Source organism: Mauremys reevesii, linkage group 5, assembly GCF_016161935.1.
Source record: "Mauremys reevesii isolate NIE-2019 linkage group 5, ASM1616193v1, whole genome shotgun sequence".
Lineage (NCBI taxonomy): Eukaryota > Metazoa > Chordata > Testudines > Geoemydidae > Mauremys > Mauremys reevesii.
This window is the reverse complement of record NC_052627.1, coordinates 47,429,606-47,453,651: the sequence shown is the minus strand read 5'-3', so window position 1 is coordinate 47,453,651 and position 24,046 is coordinate 47,429,606. Positions and strand designations below refer to the sequence as shown.

Sequence of the window (24,046 nt, the reverse complement as noted above, 5' to 3'; positions counted from 1 at the left end):
AAAACCAGTTCCAGGAAGGGCAATCACTTTCTTGCCTGAAAAGCAGCAACAACAAATTGACAGACTTCTTCAAATGAAATATACTTCACACATTTCATTACTAAAATAGCCCATTCTTCATAAAACTAACAAGGCATGTAGGTGACTAAAGTCCCATTACCTAAAGCTAAAGAAACATCCTACTGCTGTGTTTGTTCAGATCAATAGCTATTTTCTGTGCTTTTTTGTGATTTTTATATATACATTTTAAAAAGGATCCCGAGAAGTTTTTGTAAGTTGTACAAATAAGCTAGAAATATGTGTTAAAAGTGTTTAACAAGCCTATTTTGTTAGACTTATGAAATAAACTGATGACATTAGGGCTCAATCCAGGTAGCATTCTGTGCATGGAACTCTCACTGAAAGCAGTGAGAGTCTTGTGTGCATCAATAGTACGTCAGACTCCGTACAAATGATCTGCATGTCTCTATCTAATAGCAATTGCCATTGGAAAAAAAGGAAAAACAAAAACAACTTCCACCACTTGGAGGTCAGATTCTGTCACTCTTACTCATGCTGTGATTTATACTCAGCACTGACAAGGCTTTCAGAATCTGGATCTAAGGGCCTGATCCAAAGTCACAGAAGTTAATGGGAATTCCATGTTCTATTGACGTCAATGGGCTGATAACCCAAAAGTCTATAATTAGTTTCTATATTTGACAGGCAATAACTAGGAAATATAGAAGGAACAGTACAGTAGAGAATGTAAAAAAGGAAACATCTTATTAGATTTTACACTTGTAAATGATACTTCAAGTCTGTGGACTTGAAAGTAAAGTTAAACTTTACTTTTCAAGGCTTTTCTTTTCACACAAGTTTTTTATATATGTATGAACAAAAATCTGTGAGATAACATTTCAGTCTGTTGAATTATTAAAAAAGGTAAAAACAATATGGACAGGCTTGATCCTGCTCCCAATGAAATCATTGGTCAATCTCCTATTAATTCCAGTGAGAGTAGGGTCAGTCTGAGAATGTGCCATGTGACTATTCCAAATCTCTTTAATGTAAAAAAAGAAAAAAAAATAACGGCTCAGCCAACTCTATGACTTTGTGATTTGCCTTTTATCAAAAACTATTTCTAGCCAAGATGAAAAGATATATATATTTGCTTAGGTTTGCACAAAATTATGTCAAAGAAAGATGTGTGTGTCAGGAGTTTGGGAGGATTTCCTTAGAACAGTTATCTTCAGTTACATTACATCTTACATTTCAAAATGTACAGACACCCAGTGTTCTTTTTAACAACATATACAGGTGAGTTTATAGATTCTTTATAAAAGGTGTTGTGATACCAAATTAAAAACCATAGAAATAGAATCAAAATAATGGAGATTGATATATACTTTTGATAGTACATAGTCAGTGCTCATTCTGGTAAAACTGACAGCTGCATCTTTGGCATTGAAAATTCAGTACAACTTCTAAACAAAATGTTGTTTCTTACAGCTTTAAAAATAACAAAAACAAACAACAACAACAACAAAGGAAAAACAGGACTGACCAAAATACCAAAATTGGGGAAATATTATTAAAGATTTATTTTTTTTTAGCAAGGATAACTTAGGGACCCTGAATTACCTTCGCACTTTAGTGTATGGTTTGGACTATATGAATCCATTTAAAAATCAACTAAATTGTACCACATTTTTCGGAAAATTATATATAATATAATATATATATATATTTTATATTTATTTAGAAGCTTTGAAAGAGTACAGTAAACACTTTGCAACACGTGTATAAACTACAGAATGTCTTTGATATTTTGTAGGTCTGCAGATTAACAACATTTTTATGACCCACGGGTGAAAAGATTATGATCACAATCTCTCTTGTAAAGTTGGAATAGTTTGGGGAACACTTGATCACACAAAAATAATATAAAACAGTCAAGTTTAAAACAGTGATATTGCATTTATAATGCACGTTTCTTTTATCTGTATGATTGGCTTCTTGTGGTGAATATAAACATCTAAAGGGCTCAGTGACATTTTGGAGAGAGAAAGATATATAGTGCTGTAAACAGGCACACACTGATCAGAAAGGCAAGATCAGTTGCCTCTGAAGTTTCTACAGTTCCACACATTTCAACTCATTTCTCAGGCCTGCTGAGAGCAATTAGGTCCTATTGTTGGCCATGATGTCTCCAACAGCACACAAATCCTTCAGTTACATAGAACTGGATGGCCAAGATAATGAAGTTGAAAAGTTGATGCTTTTTGTTGGTCGACTTTTGTGCAAATCATGCTGCTTCAGGTAAGTCCTGTAGAATTGACTAGCATATCCTTTTCCGCGCTGCAGGAAAGAAAGAAAGACACTTCTGAGAAAAAAAAAAACCAGTCTCCAACACTTCTTTGTTTTAGTATTTCTTAACGTGTAGAGAAACAATCAAAACTTGTGACAAACTGTCACTTGGAATTCCCATTGTAGCAAACAGTTTAATGGTGAATCACTTTTCAGAGAACAGTCTTACTGTGGTTTGATATTCTGAAAACCAAACGTCGCATGCTGTTTTATTATCTGTCTAACATGACATGGCAAGTATTCCAATGTGCCTTTATACAATCGGTTTATGAATAAGGCAAAAAGTCACACTTGCAGGTTCACTATTATTGATATTTCCAAGTCTATTTTTTTCTAGTTCATCTTTTTATTTGAAACAAGACCTAGAATTTCCAAAAGAATCAGAAGCCGACTTTCCTTCCCTTTCAAAGAGAATCATTGTCCTCATCACCAACTGACCCTTTAGTCTGGTTTGACAGAGAGATGGAAAAAAATATGCATTAGTTCTACAATTTAAATCCAAACATTTACTGACATGCTGGAAATTGAACTAGTGTTACATGGGTGAAACAGGTCAATGCATTAGCAAACCAGTATCCTAATCCACCAGCTGTGGTAGCTATATTATCTCCAGACATTGGCTTTTTTAACTGTAATTAGGAGCAAAGTTAACAAATGACTTGTACTAGCATTCGGAAAAGACATTGAGTCAGATTCTGATCTCAGTCACACTGATGCTGATAAGAAATGGAACTGGCTCACTAGATTGACGTCTTGATTTTTGTCTAAAAGATTTCATGTTAAATTCAAGTTTTAACCTAAACTTCAAATTGGCAAAGTCTGATGTAGAGGAATCAAAGATTAGTCCATTCATGGAAGTGAAGTGTTACAATTAAAGTAAAAGAAATCTTCCTAACTTTATAATGACTTCATATATGTAAATCACATAGACCTATCCCAAGTCTCTTTTTTTTTTTAAAAGACACCGATTAGCTTCACCTAAAAATACTGTAAATCAGTACAATATAATTCAAAATGAAGTTAGATTATTTATGGGGAAATCTATTAGCATATATATTATGTATTCATCTAATCTAGTCTGCCGACATAGACTATCATCTGGCACTCATGATTTACAAATATAAGAGATGAAGTCTATTCAGTATATCATCCTATCAGTTCAACACAGCAAACTACCAGATCTGTTATTAACATTAAAACTAAACCAAAATAAGAAATGTTTGTTTTTTTAGTGACTATGAATTGTAAAGATTTTTTCCACTGGCAAGATGCATCAAAACAGATAAACTAATGAGATATTTTTCTAATAAATATTCACCAACATTACTAGTGTATATTTGTTATAAAACTATCTATTTTTGTCTGTTCTGTTGCAGTTGAACAATGTGGGGGGGGGGGAAGAGGGAGCTTTACAATTCATATTAACCACAACAAACAACAATAAAAAAACGAAATTTTTATTCGGCTTTAGTTTTGTAGGCCTGTGCTTTAGAATGTAAAGGTCCTGACTGTGTCTTCTGCTGTAATAGAATACTGTAATAATTTGTGTGTATATTGTATGATGTTGTACTCGATAGATAATTACTCTCACAGCAAAATGACTGACCAAGTAGTCTACAATTGGTTAATAACAGAGTAAAAGCATCCCAACTGGTTAATAACTTAGATTGGTGAATAATTAAATTGCATAGTATTTTAATATATGCTGCAAAGAGCCGCAGGAGACACATTAAAGAGCCACTTACAGCTCTTGATCCTCTGTCAGAGTATCATTGCGGTATCCAGAAAACTCAACAGAAGCTCACACCGTGCACAAAACTGTCAGATTCTAAGTACTGGATTTCACATCCTTAAATAAATAAATAAATACCATATATATTTCCTTTAATCTTCAAAGCTCTTTATAAACACTCATATATGAATCTTCGCAATAGCCTGGTAAAATAGTTAAGCACAGTAGCCCCGATTGCCTGCCATTATTGAGAACGCCATGGAAGGGGACAGATATGCAGGAAATCACAACTGGGATTCCTGTCATGCATTCCCTTGAGACAGTTTAATTTGAAGCCCTGGAATTTGCAGGGGATGAAGCCTCCCACCCTTACAAACTCACATCAGGGACAACTGCTGCTCTATTAAGGTCTATTGGCCTTTATTGCCTATCTGGCAGTGTGAGTGCACTGGAATCAGGGCCATTGGAATCTAGATCTCTCAGAGCACACAGTATGACCTCTTTGATTGCCTAGGCTTTCCTTAGAAGTGAATGAGTGCATTTTTGTAGTAGCTGGCTGGTGATGTCTTTGCCTTACCCTGTGTCAGTGTGTAAATTTTCTTATTTAATTACTATTTTTAATTTATGTGCTTACACTACAATTAGCCCATTTTATAACACTAAGTACATATCTGCAATGTCTGTGCCTTTTAAGTTCCTGATCCAAGTCTTTCCTGGTCCCAAAACCTAAGAGAACTCTTCCATGTGGAACACCGCCAGAAACAGATTAACTGGATTCCAAGGGTGGTGATCAAACCTACCTCCTCTACATTGTTCTGCAAGGGTGCCTGGCTAGAAATTCATGTGCAGAGAAATTTGTCTGACCCTGAATTATCCTTGTTTACAGATGGGAAAACTGAGTCAGAGAGCTAAAACGGGAAGAAGGATGGTCTTGTGGTTAAAACAGAAGGCAGGAAGCCAAGAGATCTTGAGACTATTCCTGGCTCTGCTAAAGATTTTCTGTGTGGATGCAGGGCCGCCCAGAGGATTCCGGGGGCCCGGGGTCTTCGGCGGCGGGGGACCCTTCCGTTCCGGGACCCGCCGCCAAAGTGCCCCGAAGACCCGCAGCGGGAGCCCCCCGCCGCCGAATTACTGCCGAAGCGGGACCCGCCGCTGAAATGCAGCCCGGTCTTCGGCGGTAATTCTTCGGCAGCGGGGGGGGTCCCCGCCGCAGGTCTTCGGGGCACTTCGGCGGTGGGTCCCGGAACGGAAGGGCCCCCCGCTGCCGAATTACTGCCGAAGACCGGGCTGCACGTCGGCGGCGGGTCTCGCTTCGGCGGTAATTCGCAGGTGGGGGGTCCTTCCGCCCCGGAGCGGAAGGACCCCCGCTGGCGAAGTCCGGGAGTGAAGAAGCTCCTGCACCCTCTTGCTCCCCCCTCTGGGCGGCCCTGACCCTATCCACCCCTCCCAGAACACCCACAATCCAACCCCCCCATTCCCTGCCCCCTGACCACTCCCCCAACCTCTGCCCCCTCCCTGTGCCCTGACTGTCCCCAGGACTCCCTGCTCCTTAGCCAACCCCCCCGTCCCCAGCCTCTTACCCCCAGCTCCCTCCTCGCCAGGAGCCTCAGCGCCTCGCCCGACAGCAGCAGCGTGTCCCCGGCGGGGCCTGAGCTCCGTCCCGCTCAGAGCCGCGTGGGGAGGGGGCGGGGCTGGGAGCTCCACGCTGAGCGGAGGCAGCTGAGCTCAACCCGGAGCTCGCAGCCCCGCCCCCTCACCATGCGGCTCTGAGCGGGGCGGGGCTCGGGGCCCCCCGCGGAGACACGCTGCGGCGCTGTCTGAGGGCGCCGCTTGATGCGCTAGGGCTCCAGGAGAGGGGCGGAAGCGGGAGCCTCAGCTGTTCTCTTGGGGGCCCCTGCGGAGCCCGGGGCCCGGGGCAAATTGCCCCCTTTGCCCCCCCCTCTGGGCGGCCCTGTGTGTATGTGGGAAAAATCACCAAATCTCTTTGTGCCACTATTTCTCCTTACGTAAAATAGGAAAGCAATCTTATTCCCATCTCATAGAGGTACAACAAGGCCTAAATCACTATTCTTTATAATCCACTTGAGATCCATAGGTAGAAAGCACTGTAGAACTGGAAATTATCAAAAGCAAGGTAAGAGCTGGTATAAAAACCTCAAGAATTCCTGGCTCCCAGTCTTTATCTCAGACAACACTTCTTTCTTCATCCCCATTTAACTGTTCTTGTACTCTGTTCTCATTAATGAACTCTGAAATATAGTGGAGTAGAAAGCTTTATATATACAGCCACTGGGAATGACAGTTTTTGGTTACAAATGTTGTAAATTAGTAAAGTTTAATAATGTTACTACCATACTTACATAAGTTCAACCCTTTAATAAGTGTCTTGAGGCAGAAGGAGAAGGAGGACTAAATAATCAGCACAAATAGAAAGCCATTTTAAAATATGTATTTTTCTTATTAGCATTCTTGTGTGATGGGGTGCATAAAGATGGAGGTGGAGTTTAAAAGGAAGCCAGATAGCTCAGAAGAGGGCTGACAAGGCAGGAAGAAGGACCTGTCCTACAAGCTACTGAGAAGGGATGCTGTGACAGTGCCTCTGAGAAAAGAAGATCCTACCTGCTGAGCCCAGGCAGACTTAAGGTGCAGTAAACACCTTTTCTTCAGTAACTTTTGCTACAGACTGCAAAGCTTGGACTATAGAATGAAGGTTTGGAAGTGGCCCAGGGAAGGTATCTGTTAGGCGTTCCTGGGTGCCTGCCCTTTGGTAACCCTCACAGGACCCTGGGCTGGAGCCTGTGCAGTGGGAGGGTCCGGCCCTCCCACTGCAGCCCTAACAGCTACCAGCCCTACTCTGTCTTAAAGAGGAGCTGACCCCCTAGCCACTATGCTATGCTTCCATCATGCACCAACCATCACAACGTGCATGAAGGGTAGTTCAAATATTGTTACAGATCCATAATCTATGTTATTTTGGAGGTAGTTGTCCTTCTCCAAAGGGCAAGGGGTTTGAATGTTACTGTGAGAGTATATAATATAGAAAATTTATAATAGATTTAAATAAAAATTGGAAGCAGAGTACAGCAGCCTTACATTAACATTTATTCTTCCATTGATATGCATCCATACCTATCCCATTAATAGTTACATATAGAGATTGAGGAAAGAAGACACACAAAAGACTTGGTGGAAGAAGAATAAATGAAAAGGGAAGAAAAATAAGATAATAGGAAAAATAAAAGAAAAAATACAATAACTATAATTAAAAATTCTGGCTTATAAACAACAACAGAAATATATTGAACAAAGCAGAAGATCTATCAAGATACACTCAAAAGAAACCTTTCCATCACAAAACCTCACCCTTGTACTCTTTTCCCATTTGCCCTTTTGTCTGTTTTCTCTCATCTTGCCAAGGAATCACTTAGGTCTGGATTATAGCTAGATTCTAGGTTGGTTATGAAGAGGGGGAAAGGTACAAGGTGCATTCCTTACGCTAATAACTCCCAAACAGGGACTTGCCAGTTGCCACATTTGCAAACTGTGTACTTCTCTGAACAGAAGAGTAGTCCTGTTAAGCATTGCTAGCCACCCTAGAAGGACAGGAAGAGGAGGCAGTGTCATGACCCTGCAGCTTCCCTTCACAATGGCCAACAGAGAGGGTCAGCTGCAAAAAGGAGTGCATGTTGCACCTCTTTTATGGCATTGCTGCAGTCATGCCCACCCTATGCACTGACAGTGCCAGAAAAAAATCATGGCATAATACCTGTAGCAGTGCGACCCCATACTTCCCTCACGATGGGGCAGTAGCTTTAAGATCGAATTGAGCCTTACACTGAAAACTCTTCAGGGAAGGGACCATGTAAAATGTCATGCATGCTAATGCTGCTGTATAAATATTAGTTCTACTGCTACCAAGAGGAGGAAGAAAAAAAATATCTTCAATCAGAGACACTCATGTAACCAAAAAACAGAAAGGAAACAAGGCAGCACTATACATGCTATATTTACTACCTGAGAGCCAAATTAACCTTTAGTGTGGAGTTTAAGTACAAAGACTTTTATACTCCTTAACCCCACATAGCAGTTGTGCTGGAGATTGCCATCTGGGCTGCCATGCAAGGGCACAATCCCATGCACTGTAGTATTTGTCACCATGCCTGTCTATATGAGGTAAGCACAGAGGGTCACTTTGCGGGGTAAGGTGGGTGTTGCTGCCATAGGAAAGAAAAAAGCAGTCATAGGGCTGTATGGCAGACCTCCCCAACCTACATCACATTTACATTATGTTTACCTTGATTTTCAATTTGCATTATTAGTTGTCTTGAACTGTCTTTATATTTCTATAGTTTGTTTGCATTATTATATGTTTTAAACACTTAGAGAGTGATATCTGGCACTATCAAACTCCCATTGATTTGGACAGGGCCAGAATTTCACCAGGGTTGCTGGGGGGAATGGATTACTCAGATGACTAGCAATATATGTCTGCTCTGTATCTCTGGTGCAAAGTTAGCCCAGTTTGTTAGTGATTGCAATTTATCTTGTGGTAGCTTGTTGCCCTATATGAAAAGAATTGGCAGTCTCAGTCTAGTAATTAGTGGGCAGGTGTCCACATCACAAAACCACTCCAAATGTCCCTTTTTAAAGAGTGGTCAAGGAGTGAATGGGAATGCAGAGTGAATTACAGTACCACAATGCAACACCCTTTGTGGTGGTTTATCCAGGTAAAGGATGAGATACAGTGCCAGGGTGGGGATGTGGGAAGGGAAAGATTACACTCCTGCTGCCCATGTTAAAGCTGTTCTCTGGACAGAGAATGTTCCAGTCACCAAAGCTGTCAATCCAATACATTTCACAATTCATATAGTCATTTTAAATATGTAATATTTAAAGAGAATTTTTAAATGATTACTGATGATATCTTATGAAAATGCCATTAAAAGACATTCCAGATATTTCTTAATGGGATACTGTCAGTCTTGTGCAGTCCCCAAATCACTAGTTCGCAAATGTGAAGATGACATTTTCCCAAATATTCTTTCCTTACTGATTAATGCAGAGAGGAAGTTTTTTTTTCTTTAAAGAGCTTAAATGGGATGTTTTGTGCTCCATGCCTACATCTGTACATTTCCATGTTTGTTTTTAGAGTTCAAAAGTCACAATTTAGAGGATTTTATTTTGCTAAAAACTTTCTCTGCATGACAACAATGTGTTGCAAAAAGGACTTTGGAAAAATACTCATTTTCATATCTAGAAGGAAAAATCAACCAAGTTCACCCATGTTGTAGCTCTAGTGAAGTGAGTAGAATAACATCAGGGCTCTATAACTTCTTAGGGCTCCATGGTGCCATTTAGATACAGTTCACATAGTAAGAAGTGGTATAAAGATACAATGGCCCAGAGGTATTTAGGTGTCTATCTGCCTCTTTAGGCACTGAATTCCCTTGATTAGGTGCCAATGACATTTTCAAAATTGCTGCTCAACTGCTGCCTGATCCTGTACACACCTAAGTTCCCTAGATGCCTATGTTTCTGATGGTCAGCATTCACAAAGCTGCCTATAACCTGATGCTACCCCACAACTAATGAGCAGCTCAGAGCCCTGGCTCAAGCCAAAGTCCTGGAAGCCCTGAACTACAATTCTCAAATGAGGCAGGGACTGCCTATCTCACAAGTGGGGACTGACCCTATAGGCATGCTCTGAGCACGCCTAACATCTGTTACCTGCCAGCCCCACAGCAGGATGGCCAGATGCAGGCCACTAATGAGTGGGGAAGCAGCACAGAACCTGCACCAAAGTCAGTCAAGGAACAGGGAAACTTAGGATGTGTGAGACAGGTATGAGTCATGAGCAGCAGACAGAGGGAAATAAATGGTTTTGATTGCTAAGGGATGAGCTACCTAAGCAGCTGACCTGGAGTAGGGGCCTAACTCCAGGAGAGGATTTGTACTGAGGATCCTGAGCAAAAGAAAGCACACTTGGTCAGCTACTTAGGTGTAGTCTCCTCTTCTCTTTCATCCACTCTTCTCTTCAGCATTTCACTCCTAACTTAAGTGGTTTCATGATCACTTTGCTGGCTTCAGAGGATCCTTTTCTTAAGCATTTAACTCTTTGCTTGGGCGCCTAACTCAGGACTTAGGATTCAACTATGTGGCAGGCCGCCCATAGATTTGGCATTGCAATGCTGAACAGAGCAACACCTAAGTACCTCTGAGGATCTGGGCCAACACCTCAGACTGAATATGAAGAGCCATTCTCCAATGGTGGTGCTGAAAGCCATTGAACCAAACTGTAAACCCTGTATATCATGAAACGTCTTCAAGCCAGTGGTGCTACTGCACCCCCAGCACCCATAGTTCCAGAACCCCGACTACACTCTTTAGGGAGATCAGCCACTTCTCTTGGCCAGTGTGTGTATATGTCTGAGTGTGTCTTTGTGCAGTGGGATCCTCACTATCTGTCCACCAGAGGAGTAGGAAACACATAGTCCATGCTTTTTCTTATGCACAGGGCTGTGTCTGGTAGAGCTACTCAAAGTTGGGAAGAGGATGAAGAACCTCCCCCCTCCCCAGCCAACACATATTGTAACCAGACAGAATTTGTCCCTTGAAATCTGTTAGCATTTGGACTGATATGTACAATTACTCAGATTGTGTAAAATCAAATGAGAACATGAGCAGTAGGTCTGCAGGCTGTGAATAAAATAATGAGGCTGAAATACAAAGGATTAGTAATTGCTATGCTGAACACTTTCTCACAAACATCCTTGCTTTTATCTAAATAAATAAATCCTAAAGATCATTAAATTCTGTTCACTACACTGAGGATTTTCTACGCACTTAGGATTTTCTACACAAGCATATCCAAGAGTTATCTTGCCCATAATAAATAAAGTAACCACATACAGTGCCCTTTCCTTTTGTCTTGCATAAGTGCATATAAGATTTAATTGTCCAAATTCACTGAAATCAATTCCAGGACAATGATTCCAAGGCAACTGGAGATTTGACACTGATGGACATTGCACTTATCACACAGTGTTTAAAGCCTATTGAGAATTACTTTGATACTGATGATATTACCCCCTCCCACACAACACACACATTCCCCATTAAAAAGGGGCATATCACTTGTCTAAATACAAGAGGGTCACTTTGCAGTGATTTTTCCTACTAGAAATTAATTTTGAAATCTGCACCACCACCTAAATGGATGATCAACTTGTTTTTAAAGTTTGTTGTCCAAATTCTATATTGACACACACTCAGTCAACTTGAATGGTTTCAGTGCGGGATTTAACAGCACCTGTTTTAAGAAATTTAAGTTCCTCATTTTTAATATGCTTTTGACTTCTAGGCCCTACAGATAAACTGACTACATTGGGGACTGTACGTGCATGTCTGTGTGGACTAATGGACCATTCACATTTCCATTTTCATTCCCAATCTGAAAAAACAAACAAACAAAAACATACAATGACCATAGTTCTGAGAATAAAATCCTCAATACTTTGCTACATTGAGGGCCATTCCAACAATTTGCCACACAGTGCAGACTTGAGGTACCATATTTACTGTGGAAATGATGCCTTCCAGATACTACTGGTGAATGAAGAGAACAGTCAGCTATTCTCTACAATGGACCAAAGAAAAGTGAAAGCCAATGTTCTCACTAGAAGTACCAACCAGTAGCAATTTTTTCTTCTCTGTTGTACTATAACCATAATATCTTCTGATAACATGGTAGATAATACACACAGCATCATTGTCTTAGAGACAGAGAGAATCATAGAATATTTCAGACTTGAAGACACCTGAATAGGTCACATAATCTATACTCATGCATTCTGGTGGGACTGATTTCATTATTCCTGAACCATTCCCGATACATGGGTGTTATATCTAGCATTGAACATCTCCAGTGAGGGTAATACTAAATTGTCTATTGGCAACCAATTCCATTGCATACGTGTCCTAATCGCTAACTTACATTTTTCCTGCTTCATCTTAAACCACTCATTCCTGTGCTATATACTCATTGACTAATGATCATAATTGATCCCTATCCCTATCCTCTTTGTAACAGCTGATATATCTATATCTATATCTATATCTATATCTATATATCTTTCATTTCCCTCTCAATCTCCATATCTCTAGATTCATTAATCCCCACTCGTTTAGCCTTTCATCTGTCTTATTTTCAAAATAATTCAACATTTTCACTGCACATTTCTGACATCTATGAATATTTTTTTTTAATTGAGAAGCCTGAAACTGAACACAGCACTTTGATACAATATTACACCAGCACTGCATTCCTGTCTTGTGCCACATTTAACATTTACAGTAACCTTTGGTGCTTTTCTGAGGTAGTATAATCTGGCTGGTATTCTTTTATCTAAGCATTTTATTTGTCTTTCTTAAATGAAGCTTCAGTTTTTACTGAATACCATACTTTCAAATTTCCGCTAGTCCCGCCAATTTACCAAGATTACAGTGTGTTTTATTATATTCTAGAAAGCATTTGTAATGCTCTCCAAGATTCTATTGTTAAAAAATATGATTATCACATATCTCCACAGTATCTTCCAAGTCAATAATGATACTGGAATAGGCCACTTCAAGATACAACAAATATCCTCTCCCTAGCTTGATATTAGCCCATTATAACAATTATTGTTTTTTTGTTATTTGTGAGCTAGTTTTTTAAAACTCACCCTTCCTTTTTGCACTCAAAGTTATGTGTGGCACATTTAGATGTCATGTGAGTGTGAATTTGCTGTCATTTATATGTCATATGAAAGCATAGCCAGGTAGTTGAACTGACTGTACTTAAGGGTTCAAAGGCCCAGGTGAAATATTGCAGAACCAGGAAGGAAGGTTGAATTGAAGCACTGTTCATTATCAGTCTCTCTTAACTGACTCCACATCCATCATTATACATTACATTATTTCAGCTTACCTATGAAAATGTCATGTAAAACAATAGGAAACTCTGTATTAAGAAGATACGCTTGACCACATTTCTGAATTTTTGAAACCAGGATTCTGGATTGCACACCACAGATCGGACAGTACATACTGCATGCTTAAATACTAAAACAGAATATGTAAAACTGGCAATTATGTGTACATGCAAATACAGGTTTTACTCTTGCAACTCATGCATGCTCACATTTTGCAGGTAGAATTTAGGAACATGTTTTGAAGACGTGCTTCACTATGTAGACTATATTTTCTGTAACCAATAAAGATTGTTTTCCTACCAAAGAAATAAATTAAATTAGTTTAGTCTAATTTGGTTTTCATGAATCTACATTGCTCACCACTCACCATGTTATTTTACTCTTGGTGCTTACAAACTGAGTCTGATTGCTTTATTATTTTTTTTCAGCAATTTACCAGGAACTGAAGTTAAACTTAATGGTCCAATTACCTGGGTCTCCCTTTTCCCTTTCTTAAAACAAGTTACTAAATGTGTCATTTTCCAATTCACTGAGACTTCACTGGACTGCAGTGACTTCTGAAAACAAATTAACTATATTCACAGTAGCTTCATGCCAGCAGCAATCCCCATTGCTAGCATGAATCTCTTGGCATGGTCAGTGGCTGACATGTGAGAACAAAGCTGAAGAACAGTCTATGGAGAAATGGGCTTGTCAGGTAACAATGTGGTACTGGACATTAGAGTATTCATGTGTAAATGTCAAGAAGATATCAGTGCAGTTACTCCTGAGGACTGCTTTTCCTTGCCTCCCCTCCCCCCACACCAATTATGTATCATGTTCTTTAAACTGTTGTCCTCTTTCCTTCCCTCAGGGGAAAAAACAGTTGGGAAAGGGGATGTGCCTTTACAAATGAAAGTAGAGGAAGGAAAAGCAGAAAAGCAAAGCCTTTTGGAGGGGTGTTTTAAAGGTTTTGCTGTATATAGAACAGTGAGAAGACAAGCAAAGGAACAGGAGCTAACTAGTGTGGGTGTATGAAGAAGATCATTTTGCCATGGAGTGAGCTGTGAGCAGGGCCGGTTCCAAGCACCAGCCCAGCAAGCAGGTACTTGGGACGGCCACAGGGAAGGGGCGGCACATCTGGCTCTTCGACGGCAATTTGGCGGCAGGTCCCTCACTCCCTCTCGGAGCGAAGGACCTGCCGCCGAAATGCCGCCGAAGACTGAAGCGGCAGCGGTAGAGCTCCCGCAGATCACGATCGCGGCTTCTTTTTTTTTTCCTGCTTGGGGCAGCAAAAACCCTGGAGCCGGCCCTGGCTGTGAGCAAGAACCACTTGGTGTCCCTCCTCCATTGTGGAGTGCATATGTTGAAGCTGTGATGAGGAGAATCTACTTTACATAGAGCCAGAGGTAGGAGCAAGTTCTGTTCCACACTCCAGCGTCAATCACCAGAGAAAAGGACAGAGGCAGTGGGCCTTCATAATAAATGTGATGCTAGCATTGACTTCTATGTAACATTGCATGCCTAATGTGAGTAAAATTTTCAAAGCTGCCTAAGTGATTTGGGAGCCTAAGTCCTGTTGCCGAAGACACTTTTAAAAATGAGACTGACTGCTAAGTCACTGAGATGCTTTAAAAATGTTACCCTATGATGACAGACTCAGCATTCTCAAAAATAACCGACAATATATTCAGCAGATTTTTTGTTAGTTTCTTTAATATTTTAGTGTTGGTGATTCAGAAGATGACACTCTATTTTCTGACGGTATGGCTACACTGCAATCAAAAACCCAAAGGTAAGGAGTTGTTTTACTGTGGTGTAAACATTTGGGCCTGAGCTCTGAGACAATCTCACCTTGCAGTGTATAGAGCCCAGGCTCCAGCCTGAGCCCCAGTATATACCTCATGGTTAAACAGACCCTTGGTCTGAGTCAGCTGGCATAGGCCAGCCACACGTTTTTAACTGCAGTGTAGACATACCCTGACACTACTCAACCACTGTTCTAAAATGGTGTGTGTGTTTGGTGGGGTGGGGCGGGGAGGAAGCTATCTGCTGTCTTTCAGTGAGATGTAAAAACAAGATTCCAACAGCTTGATATAAAAGAGCTTGTGGCACCTTTTATAAAAGTATAGGGGTAAATTCAAGAAACCTGGTCAAATTCAAGTTGCCTGCCTCACAACAAATCCCTCTTTAAACCAAACAGAAAATGTATTCTTTACTTTTTGCCCTAAACTGTTGCAAGTTGCTGATATTTGTGGTATTTCATCCAAGAAGTGGCTGCATTTCAGTGGTGGAGAAAGTGTTCCCTATACTTCAGGGGTTCTCAAACTGGGGGTTGGGACCCCTCAAGGGGTCATGAGGTTATTACATGGGGGGGTCGCGAGCAGTTGGCATCCACCCCAAGCCCCGCTTTGCATCCAGCATTTATAATGGTGTTAAATATATTAAAAAGTGTTTGTAATTTATATGGCTTGCTACGTGAAAGGGGTCACCAATACAAATGTTTGAGAACCACTGCTATACTTACTATTGCATTCCTTGCTATTTTATAATATAGACCAGGGGTAGGCAACCTATGGCACAGGTGCCAAAGGCGGCACACGAGCTGATTTTCAGTGGCACTCACACTACCCAGGTCCTGGCCACCGGTCCAGGGGGCTCTGCATTTTAATTTAATTTTAAATGAAGTTTCTTAAACATTTTAAAAACCTTATTTACTTTACATACAACAAAAGTTTAGTTATATATTATAGACATATAGAAAGAGATCCTCTAAAAATGTTAACATGTATTACTGGCACGCGAAACTTTAAATTAGAGTGAACAAATTAAGACTCAGCACACCACTTCTGAAAGGTTGCCGACCCCTGATATAGAGGGATACTATGAAGTTCTGTCTAGTGTCTTAGCTATATAAAAAGATTCAGGTAAATATTGCCTAAATAAGGCCGCTAATATTCCTGGTTTAGAATGGAAAATTGAATGTCTCTCTCATTTTTCTTCATGTTAAAAAAAAATGGAACAATTCAATTAAAATAACATCACTCAAGGGTAAATTTTATTAGGCCATATTAAAATGAACATATTCAGTTATTTCTGCATTTTCTAAACTTTTCCTTCTTGATTTTGTCATGTGACTTATCCATTTCCTCTCTAACTATTATAGCATTAGATACCTTGTTACCATTACTCCCTTTGAGACATGACTGCAAGAGGAATACAGTCACATGAAGAATATAAAATAGTAGAGAATAGGCGTTTTAAAAACATTATGTAAGTTACTCAATAACGGCTGAGCAGTGAATCATCATGAGTAATTTATGTAGGGTCATAGAGTACTTACTGTAACCAGTGAATACATATCACCTTTCACGCTTACCTTATTCATTCCTATAACAAGATTTTTAAATACTTTATTTTATTTAGAAATATAGCTTAAATTACTTTTAACGTCCCACAACAAATTTACGCTGATAAGTTTTACTTATATAACAACTTCTGTCTCTCAGCGTTTTAAAAATGACAGTGGCAAAGCCAAGAGTTCCTAGTAGTGTTTAGAAGAACAGGCCAAATGCACAGTTGGGTTCTGTGCATTAAAAGCTATCTATGCAACTCAGCCTCCAATTTTTGTGTGTGCAATTTTGCACATGCAAATCATTTGCACATAAAAGCCTGGATCCTGAAAACTGAGTCATATGGGTGCCCAGGAAGAATTCCATTCACTCTACTGGGACTCCATACCAACATAAGGGGATCACCTTTACAGGTCAGATTACAGGATGAGGAGCAAATTTTTAGCCATTTTTGTACACAAAATTATAGAATTTGCACATGCATAACTCACTCATGCATGCATATAAAGTTTTACGCATACACATTCTTTTGATTGCACAGCCAAATAATAGTACTTGAACTTGTGCATTTCAGTGCAGACTTGTTTGAAGCCACCTTTGAAAAATGCAACCCTTACAGTCAATTTTTAGAAGTAAGAACCCAATTGCACATGCTTTTTTGGTGCATGTTTATATATATTTGATTGCAAATATGTACCAGAATTTTAGATGAAAATTCTGCATTTACATGAGAAAAATCACGAGTTAGGGGCCCAGCTAAGTCTTGTGATACCAATATCTGCTTTGTTTGTACAACTGTGTGAGAAATTATAAGTGCATAAATGCACGTGCTAAAATGGGTACAAGGCCACTACTCCTTTTAAAAATTAAGCACCTATTTTTTTTTCAAATGTTACTTTTGGGGGGGGGGGACGGTAATGCCAGAATATTGGTGAATATATGGTTTGTTTGGTACCTATTTATTTTTATTATACTTTAAAGCTATGGTAAAGCTATGCAAACCATTTTTCAGAAGGAAGGCATAACTACACAAAAAGAAAAGAAAATTCCGCTTTCACAGTACTGACCACATAAGAGCCTCATTAATTACATGATTGATTTTTAATTTTTCCAAAAAATACTATGGAATTCTTTATGAAATTTGTTTTTCCTAGATTTGCTTTTACCTTTTGTTGAAAAGTGTTTTGTGGTATATATATTATCATGAAGTAACATTTCTCTTTGATACTAGGGACACCCAAACTCCAATAAATAAATACATTAATTAAATAAATAAAAATCCTTATCAACACAGTTTTATTCCTTGCGAAAAATCACCACAGGTCAGCGATTGACTCCGTGTAATGTTAAAAAGATATGGAACACTTTTTACTTCTGGGTCATTTATTCTAAACCAATTCAAGTTGCTCGATAATGACTACATTTGGAAGGATCAGATTTTTAACAGTAAATGTCGGTAAACATTGATATGTCCATACACACACAAACCAATAAAAAAATATATATCCATCGATGATAATAGGAATTTCAGAAAACTAAAGTAATAAAAATGCTGCTTGAGAACTTATTAGAGTTTGATTTAAGGATATTTACTTTGTATATTTTAATGTGATATTGACAATTTATGTTTTATCAGTTATAATGCTTTAACTTTTGAATTTCAACATCTATTGTCGATAAATAATTATTGTCCGAGCCCCCACCACCTGATCTCCCCCAGTTTTCCATACCTGTGAAAATTTAAATTGATAAAAATAAAAAATGCTTAAAAATAAACATTGATATTAACCATCAAAATTATAAAAAAAAAGAACAAAACAAAACAAAAAAACAAACAAACTGAATTCTGCTAATCCTAATAATGGCTGTGGGAGGGGGGAAAAAACATACCTTATGATTGTTCTTTGGTAGCTTGTTTGAGATTAGTTGATAATCTAGTTCCTAGGCAATCAGTTCTTCAAAGATATATGCATATACTTAACTTCATGCATAAGAACAATTCTGTTGACTTCAATGGGAAGTTAAGCTACATGCATGCAAAGTTAAGCATGTACCTAAGTCTTTGCAGGACTGAAGCCCTGGAGTTCATAACAAACAAAACGACAACAATCGTGGTCAAAGATTATAAATGTAGGGAGACTCCAGGTCCAGGATGAGGCACATTGGTGAATAGTGTAGCTAAGCTTGGTTAGTTCCTGCCTTACACTGCCGCTGTCCACGTTGTGCCTGTTCTGCTGCTGATAAGAAAAAATAATTCTCTATTGATATCAATTCACAACTCTCAGAAGCTCTCAAAAGTATTTCTTTCTTTCTTTCTATCTATCTATCAGGGATGACCCACAAGATAGACCAAGTTGTTTAAATAGGATGAAAGTCAATGCATTTTTTAAAATTAAGGGTCAAATTCTCAGCTGCTGGAAGTCAGTATGGCTCCACTGAACTCAATTAAATTATGCCAGTTTATACCATTTCAGGATCTGATCCTGGGTGATTAGGAACAGGTTGATGGTCTAATCCCTTTGGTCCAGAAGCCCCAATGAGGATTGGGGCCCCATTGTGCTGTGTGCTGTACGGATATGTAGTGAGACACAGTCCTGGCCCAAAGAGATTAGACCACAAAAACAACACACATCTATTAGCAGAAGAAGAACAAAGGTTTAGAATTAGAGCTGGGGGAAAAATGCAATTCTCCCCACCCCAATATTCATTCAAATTTTTAAATGAATTTGCTCTGGCCCATGTTCAGGATTTGATTTCTGTGACCCTTCAAATGATCAAGTTTTAATAGGAAAGATGTTTGAAGAAAGTCAGTTTCAAGTCCATGCCTGACTACTTGAGGAAAATGAATTTTTAAATTTGCATGCACAAGTATTCAATTTAGTAGAGCTTGTGCATTCATCCAATCAGAAATGAGTAAAGGGCCCTGTGATTTATTGCCTGAGTCACAACTAAGCAGCACAGTGTGCATTTCAAATATTTATGATAAATCCACACAGTGAAAATTTTGAAAAGATATTAATCAAATAACCTAGTATAACAAAGGAATTTGAGGATATCCTGATCTGCTCGTGGATGTTCCATTAGCATAAAAATAAGCTAAATTCACAGGAACATAGGAATTGCTATATTGAATAAATTCAGTGGTTCAGCTAGTCTGATGTCCTGCCTCTGACACAGGCCCATTCCAGATGCTTTGAGGAAGGTGAAGAAAAACCTATAATGGAATAATCTACTCATAGGAGATGTTTCTTCTGAGCCCTTTTGAAACATGAGGATTTATATCCCTTTCTATATCATCATACTTTCTAATGTAATTGCTGATGTTCTCATTTATCCATACAAATGTCTGATAATACTTTTAAATTCTACAGAATTCATGGTTTCAATTACATTTCATAACAATGAATTCCACAGGTTAACTGATTTGTATGAAAAGTAGTTCCTTTTTAGTAATTTTAAATTGATTGTTTTGCAGTTCCTTTGTTGCCCCCTCATTCTCTTGTTATAAGAAAGGGTAAATGGGACTGCTTAATTTACTGTCTCTGTTTCATTTATTATTCTGTATTCCTCATGGTCCCTTTCACATCTTCCCTAAACTAATCAGTACTAATCTTTCCAGTACTTCTTCACACAGAAGTATATTCATGCCTCTAATCATTATGCTACGAGTTTTTGTGTGTTTGGCTTTGTTTGTTTTCAGTTGGAGTGACCAGAACTGAACATAGCAAAAAGGTGAGAGGGTATGATGAATGTACATAATGGCATTACAATATTTTCAGTATATTTTCTATTCCATTATTGGTACAACGTAGCATTTTCTTTACTGTTTTAACTACCAGTGCACGAGAACCAGATGCTTTTCATTACATTGTCCTCAGTGATATCAAAGTCTTTTTTTTCTCAGTGGTAACAGTTAATTTATAATCTATAAGGGTACAAGAATAGTTCAAATAACTCTTTCCAGTATATATCATGTTCTCATTCCCCTAGCTTTGCTAAGTCCCTCTGACGTTCCTCACAGTCTACTTTAGCAGTGGTTCTCAACCTTGGCAGACTACTTTACCCCTTTCAGGAGTCTGATATGTCTTGCGTACCCCAAGTTTCACCTCACTTAAAAATTACTTGCTTACAAAATCAGACATAAACTTACAAAAAAGTTTCACAGCACACTATTACTAACAAATTACTTACTTTCTCATTTTACCATATAATTACAAAATAAATCAAATGGAATACAAATATTATACTTACATTTCAGCGTATAGTATATAGAGCAGTATAAACAAATCATTGTCTGTATGAAATTTTAGTTTGTACCGACTTTGCTAGTCCTTGTTGTAAAACTAAGCAAATATCTAGATGAATTGATGTATCCTCTGGAAAGCCTCAACATATCCCCAGGGATACATGTACCCCTGGTTGAGAAACACTGTACTATAGTATTGACTAACCAAAATAATTTACTGTCATCTGCAAATTTTCCCTTTTCATCCCTTTTTCCACGTCATTAAATATATTAAGCAGTATGGGTCCCTGTACAGGCCCTTGTGGAACCCCATTGTTAACCTTCTGTTGGTGCTGAAAACTGTCCATTTATTCCTAATAATTTTCTGTCTCTTAGATAGTTTCAAATGTGTGATAATACTTTACCTCTAACCCTGTGACTATGCTTAGTCACTTTAATAGCCTCTTATAATTTGTCTGAACTTTCAAAAAGCTTTTGACAAAGTTCATCATATCAACCAATTCTTTTTTATCCACCATTGCTTAAACATCCTCAAAGAATTCTAATAGAGTGAAGAGCAGGGTTTTCTTTTACAGAAGACATGCTGGTTTGTTTTTAATATATCATATTCATAATTGTATATTGTTTAAAACTCCACCTTTCATTATCACTTCAGCCATATACCTGGTACTAAATTGAGAAGGGTACCGGCCCGTAATTTTCAGGAGCATGCTTAGTGTCTTTAAAAAAAACCACACTTTTCATTAAGGCATACTTACAATAAAACATTAACATATTACTTTGCATATTACTTATTCAGGATCAGGTTAGTATTCAAAGAACTTGGCTAAAGATTCTGTCTTGCTGGCTGGGGACCCTCCTTCCACCTATTAGACATCCCCCACAATAGCTTATTTTTGTTACAAATTCTGCCATTTCATTCTAAACTTCCTTCAGAACTCTTGATGAATACCATCTGGTGCTAGTGACTTGTTTCTCTTTAATGTATCCATTTATTCAGGCCCCTCATCTTTTCGCACCTCAGTTTCATTTTCCTCATCTTTACTAAAAAAAAATTGGTATGGGGTAGGTAGCTTCCCTAACACTCTTTTTGTAAAGACCAACTAAAATATACTGTTTAGCTTCTCTGTGATTTCTTTACCCTCAATAATTGCAGAGCAACAGACCTACCTGTTCTCTCACAGGCTTCCTACCTCTGACATACTAAAAAAAAAAAAAAAAATGTGTATTAGTTTTCATATCGTTGGCTATTTGTTCTAAAAATACCCTCTTATCTCTCCTAATTTCAATCTTACAATTTATCTGTTTTAATTTATGATTCTTTCTACTGCGTTTACTTAAGCTAAGTATTTTTTAAATTGTTACCTATTTAGCTAAAGTAACCCTCTTCTCTCTTGCAGTTTAACCATATGTTTTCTTTTTTCTTACCTTCCTGCTTTCTTTTCACGTAGGGTTTTACATATATGCTATGATTCTGGTATGGTGTGCTTAAATAGCTTTTATTTTCCTCACTTGAGGGCCCTTTTAGACTAGCTTTTTTTTTTTTTTTAAATCACCCTTTCTAAAATTTATTAACAACATGCCACTTTTTGGTGCAATTCCTCCCATGAGGATATTAAACTTAATTATACTGTGGTCACTATTAATTAGTGACTCAACTATAGTTATTTCCTGAACTGGAGAATGCATCTCCTGTGCATTCCTTAACACTAAATTGAGACTAGCCTCTTCTCTTTTCTTGTTCAAGGAATAAATTATTCATTGTGAATTATCTGCTCAGCTCTACAGTGTAATAGGTTCACTTTCTTTTCTTTGTTCTTTTATTATTTGCCATACATTTTAAAATCTAAAATTGTACTAATGAAAACATTAAATATGGGAAAATAGAAGACAGAAATATTTAGATTTTTTTTGAAGGTTTGTATTGGAAGTCCAGTGCAATTTGGAGTCCAGATTTAATTTTGCTGAATCTGGTTCACAACATACCACTCACTCCTTCCAACGTTGCCTTTATTTTTTCATGCCATAGTTTGTGAGGAAAATAAAGTATAAACTATGGGACAATATGCTTACAGATTGACAAGCTGAATAGTTTATATTAACTGCACAAAAGTTTAAAAACTAAACTAACAGGAAAAGGCACATTTACTTTAAAATAATCAACCTCCAAGCCACAGAACAATTAAACAGAAGCATTAGTTTGGCATCGTTATGGATAATCCTCTCTATAACAAATGTATGTAAACTGAACAAGACATCGTCATAATGAGGCTGCAAGTGCTATAAAATCCAAACATTTTAGTTGAAATTATGAAGATGAAATTAATAATTCATGGCAAGAATGTGCCCTGATACTAAAAGACACTTTTGGAAGACTGGATGGTTATGGAGGATTGGTAATGAAAAACAGAAGAGTTCACTACAAGGTCAACAGTTCACACCTGACCTTTGTCAGAAGAGTATTGGAGACATTGTTAGCTGATAGCTGTGTTTTTGGCCTATGTGAAATGAGATGCTTGCCTCAGGCCAGTTCCTTATAAGTGAGTGTGCACATCACAAAACTAATAATTTTCCAACCTTTTTCATAGTTTCAACAGAAAATCCAAGGACTGAATGGGTAAGAAGACTGAACTACTCTCACACTTTGAAAGGTACCCCCACGCTATCAGGACAGACATGAGGGAGATCAGAAAAACAAGCACCACTGCTGTCCATGCTGAACCTTTCTGGAGACAGACCTCAGTTTCCAGGGCTCTCGGTGCAGCACCTTTCACAACTACTGAATTCATCTGAAATTTAAAAATTAAATAAAAAGCCAACTCCAGAGAAACATTCCTCACCTCACCTACTGTCCTAAGGGACAGCGGTGGTATAAGAAGGATCACTTGTATAACACTGCTTCCTTGGCTCCAGTCACACAGACTAAATGAGCATCATAAACTCTTCAAGTCAAGGGAGATCTTGTAGTGTCTTAATAAAATACAATGGGCTAGTAAATACAGATATAAAACGTCTTAGACCAAGTATGATTTTAGTGTACACCTTTTAGCTCAGAATCCAAAACGCATAATTAACTATCTTTCCTATGTCTACACACTGTCTTTTGTGTCACCCAACCACAATGACGACTATAAAAGAGGTAAGAATTCAGAACAAGATAGAAAGCATTGATCAGAATACACAAGTTTATAGCTTGTAGGATGACCAAGAAAGTAAAAGATAGTAAGAACAGTGTGTAAAAAAAAATGACTCATCTGCTGCCTTCCAAACCCTGCTTCACGTTAGCAATGTAGGTATGATACCAGCACTGCTTGATGAATAATGTTCAGTATCAATAAGAAAATGAGGCACCTGGAGCAGTTAAAATTGTAAACAAAAATGTAGCTTGCCATCACCTTATACTGTTTTTGCTGCT

The 24,046-nt window shown here is 38.4% G+C and overlaps 1 protein-coding gene across 1 annotated transcript in view; it reads right to left on the bottom strand.

Moving 5' to 3' along the window:
- Positions 1 to 1,753: 1,753 nt before the first annotated feature.
- Positions 1,754 to 24,046, bottom strand: part of PCDH10 (protocadherin 10) — a 37,530-nt gene continuing 15,237 nt past the window's right edge. The window contains 2 exon segments of the mRNA XM_039541733.1: positions 1,754 to 2,340; positions 6,236 to 6,330. Coding sequence (XP_039397667.1) covers positions 6,266 to 6,330 — 65 coding nt within the window. The 3' untranslated portion in view covers positions 1,754 to 2,340; positions 6,236 to 6,265.